General features: G+C 32.7%; 1 protein-coding gene across 14 annotated transcripts in view; it reads right to left on the minus strand.

Annotated features, from left to right (window-relative positions):
• Nucleotides 1-13528, minus strand: part of LOC107135671 (transcription factor SOX-6-like) — a 244762-nt gene that overhangs the window by 17548 nt on the left and 213686 nt on the right. Inside the window, exon 1 of one of the 14 annotated variants that reach the window (XM_048788417.1) lies at nt 13394-13505. The exons of the other annotated variants lie outside the window; for them this stretch is intronic. Within the exon in view, the coding sequence (XP_048644374.1) occupies nt 13394-13470 (77 nt within the window). The 5' untranslated portion in view covers nt 13471-13505. Of the gene's footprint in view, nt 1-13393; nt 13506-13528 lie in introns of those variants that run through there. 14 annotated transcript variants of the gene reach the window in all.

Here is a 13528-nt window from a genome sequence, read left to right on the forward strand (position 1 = left end):
CACAAATCAGTTAACATAGGAAACCACATGAGCATTTTTCAAATTAGCAAATCATTAACTTGCTAGTACTGTTTCTACAGACAAATAAATACTGATTAAAGGGTCTAGAAATCTGAGATTAACAGTTAAATTTACAAATCTGTCACATGCTTTCATGAATATTGCAGTGAAGGAAATATCAACTGCAAAGAAAAATAATTAAGTTAATTCCAATTTAAACAGTAGTTTTTATGTAGCAGCCCATGTTTCACATAGGATTTAACAGCTAATGTTAAATTTCTCACAATTAATGAGGGGGCTCAGATTTAGTATCCTACAGTGAAAAAAAATTAATATAAGATCAGCTAATCTAATTATGCATAGTTCTAAATAAAAGTATTACAGGCTTTTGAAGTGCTTTGAAACATATTAAAATGCTGATACCTACTTAAAATAATCAGTCTACAAATAATAAAATTTCATCTATTAGACTTGATATTAGAAACTAAAATGGGGGAAGAATGAAGAAGAATGCCTATATTTTCTTTGAAGGTAAAGAAATTAAATGTTCTAAAGAATGCTATATCAAAGAATCAGATGCTTGAATGATTTCTATCAGTACCAACAAATGGACATACACAAAAAATGATAACCAAAGAATGTTTACTTAGTATACAAAAATTACTATATGGCTTACTTTATTGGCCCCATAAACACTATAGTAAAACCAGGCAAACATTATAACTGATCTCTAAGTTTATCAAGAGCTTGCCACAAACAAAAGTGTTTTCATAGTTCAGATAATGACAGCTGATAATGTAATTATTCACATTAAAAACAAAAGAATAAATTTACTGCTGCTTTTTAAAACCATTAAATACAATTGAAAGTCATAATCCAAAACTCAGAGTAACTTTAGCTCCCCCAATAAACATCCTCTTATTATAAAGAGAATTGGCTCTTTCCAATAGCAATATCTTTGATTGTTGCTTTAGCATAAATTAATCATGACACAAACCCAAAATGAAAATAGTCTCTTAAGAATAATTTCAACTATAAACTGCACTAGTGAACAATAGCCCACAATCCTAATTAAACACAACCGTGCAGCTGTAAAAATAGCCTAAATCTGTCCAAAGCTATGAGTTGAGTTTAAAGGCTGGTTTTTTAGAGTGTTTTCTTAAGGAAGGCTGGGTCCTCAGTCTTAATCAGCCAATAAATTATTTCCTGCAATTACATTAAATAGAAAATTATCTTCAAATGGGGAGTGTTAATTGAAAATCAAAATTCAGAGGGAAGTTTAGAAATTACACGCTGAATACAATTAGTGAGGAAAGGCTTCACCTCTCCTTCATCAACAGTCTTCTGGTGATTCCTCCAGTGACCATCCAGGAAAGCTACCTATTTATAGCATCACACAATTTGTATTTTATTTTCCACCTACAAATACAAATGTGTATCAAGGTTACAAATAAAAGACAGGCTGCCAAAAAAAAAGTCATATTAAATGTAACTGTTCATCCTCAGTTCACACCATTTTAAGAGGAAAAGGAGAAGAGGGAGGAAAAACAACAATGGTTAACAACCAATGGAAGCATACTCAACTTTGAAATCCCTCCTTTTAGCAAAGGAATTAATGTGTTTTGTCCCTCATTTTATTTAATTTCATGTGTTTTAGTTTATTATAATTCTGAAATATGTTAACAGAGAAAGATTTTTGTTCTTTTGGAAAGTATCTCTGTTTGATAAAATTGTTGGGCTTTTTTCAGGTTTGTTTTTATTTGGGGTTTTGATGTTGAGGCATTTTGTTCCTGATGATGGTTTTGTTTGGTTTTGTTTTTAAGTAAATGTGCACAAATTATTTTTAATACATAGCTTATTTAAATAAACCTTAGATTTGCTGATTATTAGATTCAATTTACTGATTTTATATGCAATTGTTTATTTTGTAATCCTTCAATTTATTGATTATATCCTCATTCATTTTCTTTCTTTAGCTTTCCCTTGTTAAACATTTTACTAGACCAACTAAACTGTATTCTAGAAATTGCAATTCACTTGACTTTTGGTAATACCTATACTACAACCTCTGTACTACAGCTACTCTCCATTAAAAACTCACAAATCAAATATACCTTGTTAATCAATGTTTTAAACATCATGTGGAATGCTTACACTTATTTTAATGCTCACATCAGTAATTTTACATTACAAAATCTTTCACCTCTCCTCCAATGTTTTAGAATAGCACCTTTGCCTAGCTGCTACCATATACAACTAATCAGCAAAAGAAAATAAAAATCTATGCGCAAATGGTCAATTTCTATGTGACTTTACTTTGTTTTATTTTTGCACTATTATAACTTAAAAAAATCATTCAAATGAATTGTTTTTTTAATTTGTATTAAAAAAAATCTTCCTAGTTATACCCCCTGAAAACAGGGGTTTATAATGGAAGTGCTGACACAACCCTAACTAAAGCAGCGCAAATGTTGCCGCTATAATACACAAAATCAAGTTCTATTATTCTAAACTATCCTCGCTCATGGGATTTTTCTTTACTGTGCTCCCAGCCAAACTGCTGAAGCATGAAAAATTTAAATGCAATCAAATGCGCCCAATTCTACTTTACTAGAACAAGTGTCTACAGTGGTACAATCTTAAAAGGAGATGCAACAGATTTGTTTGGTGTTTTTTTTTAACTGTTTATTTATAATACAGTGCATTGGAGATAAAATAAAAGAGGAAATTACACTCACATGGTACCAGTGTATTGACTACACAGAGTACATTATAATCAGAGAGAAAAACTACATTGTCAACTTATCACATTGGTTAAACAAGATGGTTTTCTGGGGCATAGCTATTATCAAGTAAAATCTCCCAAGAGAATTAAATATCTTTGGGACATATAAAACTGAATTCCCCTCATATGTTCCCCAATTTTGAAATGTCTCTGACCAACAGATCAAGTGAATTCCCAGGATACCAGGCCAGTGGGAAGAACTTCGAGCTTAGGACATTAGAAAATGAGATTGTTGGAGATAAAGCCTCCAATAATTGATATTGGGAAGTCAGTAGGAATGCTTCTAAAAAGGTCATAATTATTCTACCCAAAACCTCCAGTATAAAATCTGAATGTTTAACCATTACAAACTGACTCAGACAATAAACTTACTTTCTGTTCTTAAACAATAAATTAGAATTAGTTGGCCCAAGATGTTATAAAACCATCAGGATTTCAAATACCTATATAAAAAGTCCTCTGTTTCATAAAATTATATTTCCTGGAACCTTTCTGATATGATATTGTTATTTTTAAAGTTATTTTTTTAAGTTAGGATTATATTTAAACAAATTTAAACTTTTAAATGTTTTTATAAGGCATGTCACTCAAAATTACATTTTTAAAATTATTGCTTGGAAAGAAACCATCTCTCAAAACTATTATTTGGTACTGTCCAAAAGAGCCATTGAATTCACTGAATTTTATTTATTTTTAAAACATTTTTATTACTTTTATGAGTATTATCAAATGGCCTTCACTTTTTAGGAGTGTTACATTTATTCAAAAGATTTCTGTTTTTTAACATAAAGCAACATTTTAATAGTTGGTTTACTTACAGAAAAAAATAAAAAGTTCAGGCCAACATTCACATTTATTTTTGCAGCTCAGCCCTAGGCTACCAAGGGTAGACTTATTTCAGTCAGAATATTCACTGTTAATTTAATGTTGCACTTGATCTGATTCTGAGAAATAAACAACTAATTTTCCAAAAATATAACAGTGCCTCTCATTTTAAGGAGCATGAGTAACAGATATGTTCTGCTGCCAAAGTGCACAATACCCAGGAACCTTTACAAAGGATGCCAATCCACCCAGCCTAGAGCAAAGAATGATTTTAAAATCGTCTTCCTGTACACTAATTCCCACGTTTAGGGATCTTGGAAAGGAGTTACAAGGAGAACTCTGATTTTAGACATCAAAATGAAGACATTCCTTTTAAAACCTTGCCTGCTTTATTCTGGTAAAGCCCAAGAGCTGTTAATGATTCTTCGTATTGTTTCGCACAGCACTACCACCTCCTCTTCTCCATTCTGTCTCCAAACACTCCTGGGCTTTTGCCAGGTTTTTCTTTTCCATCTGTTTAATAAGCAATTGAGAAAATTCACGGGAAAGTAGGTAACTGATTTCAGAGCTCCTTGGAAAGTTATAAGCTTAATTTCTAGAGTTTGTAGCAGCTCTTTCAGAATGCATATGGTAGCACACAAAGACAATACATGTTAGAAAAAAAAACTCATTGACTTGAGTTAGCTGTCAAATCAACAGAGATGAGGCAAATCAAATACACTTGAAGCACATGAAGAATGTCTATAAAGGGGCTTATCTGAGTGGAATTTGACTTTACTAAGGCTTCTGAATTTTCACACCAAAACTCCAGAATTGTCTCCAAGAACTCTCTGAGGTTCTCACAAAACAAGGACTACCTGGAATAGATTCTTCTCAAGTCATCAAAGTTTGTATTTCTGGAGTTTATATTTAGCTGACAATATTGCTGTCACTTTATATAGCTTAAGACTGTTCTTTGGACTAGAGCTCATATGTCTTGGAATGCTTTGACTCATGAATTGTTTCTCCTGATAATGTTACATCACGTAACCATCTCTGTCTAATTGGTTAGTATCTGCTGGAAGAGACAGGCAAGCAGTGTAAGGAATGGCTTGCTGACTGACTGCCTATGGAAAACCTATAATTATTACATTTGTCCCTGAGTATCCAGTTTCTTCCTGGGATCAAAACAACTTGACTTCATGTAACCTCTATCCTTTTTCTTGATCGCAATACTATTGAGTTTTCTGACAGTTTGTCTACCAGTAGCTTTGCGGGTTTTTGCTTTGGAAAGCCAGGACCAGAGTATATAAATAAAATCAGTGGCTGAACAATAAGAGTAAAACCAAACAATCACTATTATAAATACATACAAATTTGTAGGATTTTAATCAGCTCAATGACTTTATAGCTCAACTGAAAGACCTCTATTTTACTTGGGTGAAAGAAAGTTCTCTAAAATAATTGCATAATGAATTTACTCTTCACTTTGAATCTTCTATTCACATGAAATGAGAATCATAATTTTTAAAGTGAATAACAGAAATTCCTTTGTCAGTCTAAAAACAATCCACTAATATGGAAGCCCAATTATAAGATATTTTATCTAATTATTAATGAAAAAAAAAACAGAAACCAGAACAGTAACTTCTAAAGAGAAAGCAAGGGAAGCTGTCACCATATATTTTTCAATTCTTACCTCTATTTTCCTCCTTGTTTAATATTGCCAGGGGGGAAAAATGAGAAAAATGAAAACTGGTACTATAGAGACTGTTTCAAAATATTAAAGTTTACACATAGTAACACTGAACAAAATTATGAAAAAATCTAATCTCTGAGGTTCTCCTTCAGCCACATAAAGCTATCTAGCATTTCCTCTCTTTCATGTAATTAAATAAGAGATAAATTTCAGATTCCTATCAAAGAAGGACAAGAAGAGGAAGAGCAGGAGGGAGGGATATCAAAGAGAAGGAGGAGGGGAGAAGAAAAAGGGGAGGAGGGAAACAACCAAAGCTTTGCAGTTCATTTTCAGTTTGTCTACTTAATGAAAACCTCATTGTACAGCCCTGAAAACCATTTCCAGCAGGCAAAGTATTTCTGATTCAGCAGAGGTTACACAAGCATCAAAGCAGTTAAATATAGGTGCCAAGCCGAATTGCCAGGAGCTCTTAGTACTGTGAGTTAGTGTTACCTGACAGCTTAGTGAATATAAAATTACTTGTTTCTCCAATTGAAGACAATCAAATTGTCACCTTCCATTGTAATAATGCACAACTAGTGATCAGCAAAGTGCAAACATAATTACCATGAAGAAAACAAAAAATCAAATCTAAATCTCTCTGCAGAGTAAACACATCTATCTGGCTTCCCCAAAAAAGGAATGCATTTTAATACTGAGTGTTATGATGCAATCTTTATGTTATTTAACAATAAGACTTATTAGTCTTACATCAAATAAAAATGAAAAACAAGAAAGACCAATTCATGAAAAATGAATATAAATATTAGAGCACTATAACTTTCTAGACATACTACAAAGGCCTCCAAATTAAACACTACCATGTGGATCTATAATGCTGTGCATATTAGCAGCATGTCCATCATAAAAACCTTGCTTCCAGAGGTTTCTTTCTAGCTTAGAAGCCTTTCTGGAAGTTGAGATAGACAGACAGAATGCAACTTCAAAAGCTTTTTTGTCTCCATTTTTCCTTGAGAGAAAAAAAATTATGCTGTATTTTTGTTTTCTAAACTGGCCTCTATTCACCTCACAATATTGATTTACTACTCTATCCAAATTTATAAAATAATGAATGATAGGATACATAACCACAACTATTTCTGAGACATTCAGTATCTGTAAGTCTTGCCCAAATTTGGTGATCAAATTGGCTTATTATCATAGTTATCTCAGTAACCCAAAGCTAGGTTAGTAGCAAAGCACTGAAAATTTGACATGGCTTTCCCATTTTCCTAGATTACTAGTGTCCAAATAAAAACAAATACCATTAATATCATTATTCTCCAAAAAAACTGCATCTTAAAAACTCTCATAAAAATAATTTTATATTTAACCCAAAATTTAAAATGTTCAAATTTACATCAGTCCTTCAAATGTGGCAAAAACTCCCATTTTCAAAGTACTCCCCACTTAAAGGATTTTTTCTTTCATCAATTATGTCCCTCTTTTCATCAGAAAGGTACATTACATAACTAATACCTAATATTCCATTTTATGTGATACTGCTAAATAATGCCATGTATAATCATCTAACCCCAACTAAAATAATTGGGGAGAGGAGAAGGAAGCACTGCCAGGATGAAAGTAGAATGAATTAGAGAGCATCATCTGCAGACATAGGATTACCTGAGCTTGAATCTGAGAATATAAAATTCAGACATTGACAATCTGATATCTATTTCTTTAGAAGGATTGCTTTCATCCTATATAAATCTGAACAGGCAATTCAAACTTGCATTGCATTCCTCCTTCTCCATTTCTCCATTTTATTAGGGAAGGATAAAAAGATGAAGAGGAGGAGGAGGAGGAGGAGGAGGAGGAGGAGGGAGGAAATGAACACTTTAGGTAGACTTGGTGGCTAAATCAGAAACAGAATCAGAATAAGAAGAAATAGGAGAAAGGGAAGTTCAATCCCTCATTGCAAGTTATATTGTGATTTGAGATCAATTTCATATCCTTTAAGTGTTTGGATGTGAAAAATCCAAACACTTGATTTTGAAAAATCCAAACAATTGATTTAAGAAAACAACTTTTTCCTTAATCTTACAAATTTCAAGAAATATAAACTTTTTTCCCAAGAGACCTTACTTATAAGCTTATACAATAAAAACCTCCTAACAAAGGGTATGCAATCAGTATTTTTTTAACTTCAATGATAAGAAACTTAAGCCCTGAAATTATACTCCTACAGAGTATTTCTTGCAATATAGTAATAACAAAGAGTATCAACAAGAGGAAGAAAGGAACCTCTTATCAAAGAAAGTCTCTGAAAGACCCTGAAAGACCCTGGGAATAAATGCTGGTGATGATTTTATCATAACCTTATGATAAACGGAAGAAAAAGAATCATTTAAAGATTGTGTCGGATTTTTTTTTAAAGTTTATTCTACATGATCCATGAGGGCAGGAATCATGTCTGTCTTATTCATTACAGGATATCCAGTGCCCAGCACAGTGCACAACACTTAATAAAAAATCAATAATATTGGGAAAAAAGAGGGAGGGAAAAGAAGACAGGGAAAGATAATATTATTATTTTTAATTAAAGTGCATAGATTATCACAGAAAATACCACTCACACATCAATGCTGCTAACCTAAACACTACTCTTTATCTATACTCCTTTTATCAAACATCTCATTACATAACATCTAAATTATATGATTATTTTATCTACATCCTCAATGCTGAACTCTCTCATCTCCCCGAAACACAACAGTCCTCAAAAATGACTCAAGGCATTTATACCAAGGCTTCCTCTGCAATGTCATATGAAACAAACTTAAAACTACATTCATTATTGTTTTCCTCGACACCTTCTCTCATTCATTCACACCCAGAACAGTATTATTCTCACCATCATCCAGCTTCAAAACACAAACACTACACCCTTCTCTTTTTCATCCTTGCTCCTCATTGCCAGCCTATCATTAAGCTCCATCAGTTCCTCCTTAATAGTTTCTCAGGCTCATCCTTCTTAACATACTCATACTCAATCTTAGTACAAAGCATTATTACACCTCATACCTAAACTACTACAGCAGATTTTAAATCAGTTTATCTCAATTGAACATCTCCACTCCAAATCCATCCTGGAAGTAGAAATTCCCTTTGTCAAAGTACTGTCCTGGTCACAACCCAACCGTGGCTCTCCCCTGATGAAAGAATAAAGTCCAAACTCCTGACATTCAAAGCCCTCCATCCAGATCCAACCAATCTTTCCAAATTTACTTTATAGCAGCATACACTCTGACCTTCTACTGTACTTCTACTGTAGTGATATACTCAAACTGACCTATTGCTGCTTCTCAACCTGTTCTTCCTTTCTTCCACCATTTCCTCACCTTCCTTTCCTATGTAGGCTCTCTTATCACTGTGTTTCTTCCACTCTTTCTTCACCTTCCTTTCTTTTTTAAAATATTTTTTTAGTTGTAGATGAACACACAGTATCTTTGTTTTTATATGGTGCTGAGGATCAAACCCAGTGCCTCACACGTGGGAGGCAAATGCTTTACCACTGAGTTATAGCCCTAGGCCTCACCTTCCTTTCTTATCACTAGCTAACTACCTGGGATTATTCTACATAACTATGATTCATCCTTTTTCTAATCCCATTTAGGTAGTACTCTGATAAATTATTTTTATATCATATATTTAATACTCAATGCTAATACACAAAATAATCTTTTAAAGTGTATGATGTCATTTTAATTTAAAATAATCCCAGCCAGATTATAAACTTTTCAAGGATGAAAACAAAACTCTATACTTCTCTGTATTCCCACAGTAGCTAACACAATGTTTTGTGCAAAGAAAACACTCAGTAAATATTGCCTAGTTATTTAAACATTATTAGATGAGTAAGTAGAAATAAATTAAGGGTATTACACTTAACCAGAAAAAAGTACCCATGAAAGACAATATAAAGTAAAAGCTTCTAAACCTCTGTGAATAGTTTTCAAAGAGTGTCTCCTCTTCCCACATTTCCTGGCCCATTAAATTCATTCATATTTTAAATGTACTACATTTTAAACATCAAAAAATTCATGAATAAATGCTGTCAAAAACATTAAAAATATAAACAGCTGAACAGATGGACAGATGGATGGATGGATGAATGTTGGCGAACTGGTTGGAAAGATACACAGTTTTCTCTAGATGTTTAGAAAGTACCAGCCTAAGCACTGCTACATATATATCTAGCAATTAGATGTCATTATCCCTGTTTATTGTTAAAGGAAACTAAGGAAAAAACTGTTTATTAAAAAATAAAAAGTTGCCTAAGGTCATACCTAGTAAATACAGAAGGCAGAATTTGAATTCCAGTGGTTTAACCCCAAAGCAGATGGTATTAGACTCACATGCTTCTGAAATCTAAACTAAGTAAATTTTTAGCTATTTTTAATTAACATCTGAAGCACTTTACCCTTCTTGTATAATTTTATTCTGAATATTCCAATTATATATTCTTAGATACTCATTCATTCAGAACTAGTTATCTTTAATTTTTCCTTTATTTCCACTTGTAGAGTTGGAGACATCTAATTATCAGGTAACAACCCGAGAAAGGAAGGAGAGAGAGAAAAGAATGTGGATCAGGTAATACTCTAATCAACTCATATGACCCATTCTAGGATATCTGACAGCAAAATTGGTTGAGGAAGTAGTTAAAGCTACTGGCCCTTAAGACTTAGAGGTTCACTATGGTTTTTATACAGTAAATTTTTTTGTTGGGTATTAAATATAGATGCATTCTCCAGCATGTTGTGTTTTATTCTAATTAGCCTAGATGATCAACATTTAACTATATCCTTAAACAGAAAATGGTGAAATAAAACAAACATGTCACTGTCCATTCATTTCAAGGCCTAGAGAAGTATGAGATCCAAATATGACCTTCCAGCTCTAGCAAGAGAAGCCGTATCAGACACATCACACACAATTAGAGCTGCTTTGCTACAAAAGTAGGTATTAAGGACAGCCTTAAGGGAAAACAAGATAAGGAACTTTAACAATATGTATTTAACCCACTATACATCTAGAATGTTTCAGGGAATGCAGAGTAATTTATATATGCTCTTAAAATCTACCATGTAACATTTCATATACCCTAACTTCCCGGAGAAATAAATAGAAAAGCCTCAAATACAAGAACATGAATTTTTATAAATTGTAATTGTCTATAAAAACTAAAGAAAGGTTTTTGCCACCAACCCAAATTTCCCCTACACACACACACACACACACACACACACACACACACACACACACTAAGCAATCTTGTTTAGGGAATAACTAAAGTTCTGTTATCTTGAATTTTTTTCTATGCTTTCTCCACCACTCCCTCCCTTCCTTATAGCTATTTGCTTTAAATTTCTCACTTGCATTTGCTGGTAACATATTATCATAAACAGCTCCAGGAGAACATGAGAATCCAATTGTTTCCATGAATCATTGCACAGAATTGTTTCAGTTATCATTATAAAAGACAAGTATGACTACCCACTGTCTTGCATACTAAAAGATTCTTTACCAAGTATCTATTTGCACACCTATCAAGCTACAGAATGTCTAGTTTTCCCAAGCTATGGTGTTTGTTATGAGAAAAAAAAATCTGCATTATTTATCCACTGGTATTCTTCTTCTCATATAAGCACTCTCTCACAATTTCCCAAAATTGAGAGTCCTCTAAAAAATGTACACATAATTATTATGCCTAATCTATTATATATTTAGATTTCTTCAAAGATAAATTTTTATTTGCATCAACTGTACCTTGAGCTGGAAAACTGCTACTAATCTTATAACAGAATCTAATGACAGAAAGAAAAGTGTGATGGAACGGTTTGGAGTAGGGATTTAAATATCAGTCTACTCATTTACTAAGTCTGTGAGCTTGAGAAGTGGCTTAACTTATTGAACCTCCATGTCCCCATCCATAAAATTAGAGACAATGCATCTACCTTGATGAGTCACTTCAAAGATTAAATTATGTATGTGCAAGTACCCAGTATTTGGTAGGCATGTAGCAAATGTCTTTAATGAAAAACATGAAACTCCTTTAAATAAAACCTCACATAAAAATAATTTCACACAAACAAAAATAAAAATATTTCAAAACAGGGGATTAGCAAGGATGGTGGAATGTGATAGACATCATTATCCAAAGTACATGTATGAAAACACGAATTGGTGTCAATATACTTTATATACAACCAGAGATATGAAAAATTGTGCTGTATGTGTAATAAGAATTATAATTCATTCTGCTGTCATTTATTTTTTTTAAAAAATCAATTAAAATATTTCAAGAAAGAAATTCTGAATTTTTACCAATCACAAAGTTCCAAGGAATAGAAGTTTTTCAATTCCAATAGACCCATGATCCAATGCTTATGGACCAATGATTAGAACCATGCCAAACAGGATAAAACCATAAGATAAAAACATTTATGGTACTAGTTCTAAAAAGAGGTAGAGATGAGAGAGAATCACTCTTCACACAGGAAAGCCTAGAACATACAGAATCTGCTGATGAGAACTGTGTTTCAAAGGATAACAGAGTCCTGGACTCTAGATATCCTTCCAGACTTCCTGTTATTAACCTCTTCTCTTGATTTTCAACCAAAACAGTCCAAGAATTTGGAGACTGTAGCCCATTTGCTCAGAAATAATTTTTAAACAAAAGCAGCATTTCTGTATACTAAAATAGCTATCAGTTCTTAAATTAGTTCGACAGTAAATAAAATGTCTAAGCTACCATATCCTAAGAAATGCATGAATTCCTTTCAAAGCTTGATTGTTTGCTTTTCCATGACACAATAGTGATCCCAGTCTCCACACTAAATGTTCTAAAATGTTACTTGTTTCACACCATTTTTCATTTATAACTTAGGTTTATAATCATATTTCTAATAGTATGCTAAAGAATCCCAATATCCTCAAGTAGAGATTGAAATTTCAGTTTTCTTCTCACCACAATTTACTTTAAAAAAAATCAACTTGAGAAGTTATAGATATACTAGCCTGTTTGATATTTTAGTACATTCATTATCACAAAATAGGTATTCTTAATTGTATCACAGCTCAGAACAATGACAAACACTATTCTTCACATGTAGCTTGAGATCACTATTTGCACTATTTGAAGCTGAAAGTTCCAAAATCAAGATAAACTTGCCTTAGGACCAAAGTCATAAACAGTAAGGTTTCTATGACAGCTGGATAAGGGAAAAAACAAATAAATATTTTGAACCTTGCCAGACATGATAGGGAACAAACTCAGGGTGTGTATTACTCAGAAAAATGCAGGAGAAATACATGACAAATAAAACATGGTAAATTGAAAAGCATTAATTTATTACTATTTTAATGCACTCACCAAAGGTCGATTTGATTTACTATAGTTTTATATAAATAATACTTTTAATACATATTTAGAACATTAAATACTACAAAACTCAAAGCAATACCAGTCTTGTTTAGTTATAGTAGTTTGTGAACGTTAATAATTTTAAATTCTTTAGTAAAAACACATCAGTAATTACACAGTGGCCTGCTTGTCAGGTATATTTCTTTAAAATGTTTTTATAACTAAATATTTTCATTAGAGAAGGTATCTCTTGCCACAGTACATAAAATACCTTATAATATGCAGTATATATTAGAAACTAGCAGTGTGTGCTGGAAAGATTGATTTTTCTGAAAGTATTCATGTATGCAGTATATTATTCTTTCCAGGTAATAGTAAAGTTAGGACCTTATATTACACAGGAAAAAATCATTACATGTTAAAAATCTCAGAAATACTACAAATGAAGGTATGAATCTTTAACCCCCAGGAAAATCAAACCTTTTTTTTCCTAATAGTCTATTACATTTTCCTAGCAAGATTATAAATGTCATGCAAAAATGCCTTTCAAGTTATTAGTTCATTACCATAATATAAGCTTACCCTAACACACCATCATCCTACCCAATCAGGTAGGCTTTGAAGTTAGAAAAATTAAAAGGTAAAATAGCACAGCTAAGACCTGTGACAGTTAAAAGAGGCACAAATCACTCACATGAAGTGGCTGCTCTTCCACTCTTCAATCCGGCTTTCTCTTACCACATCAGCCAGAACTTCAGAACTCGAGGGCATAACACCTTTGACAGCTTCCCAAATCACAAGAAACCACTGACTGCCAACCCCCCCACCC

The sequence above is a fragment of the Marmota marmota genome, unplaced genomic scaffold (genome assembly GCF_001458135.2).
Source record: "Marmota marmota marmota unplaced genomic scaffold, marMar, whole genome shotgun sequence".
NCBI lineage: Eukaryota > Metazoa > Chordata > Mammalia > Rodentia > Sciuridae > Marmota > Marmota marmota.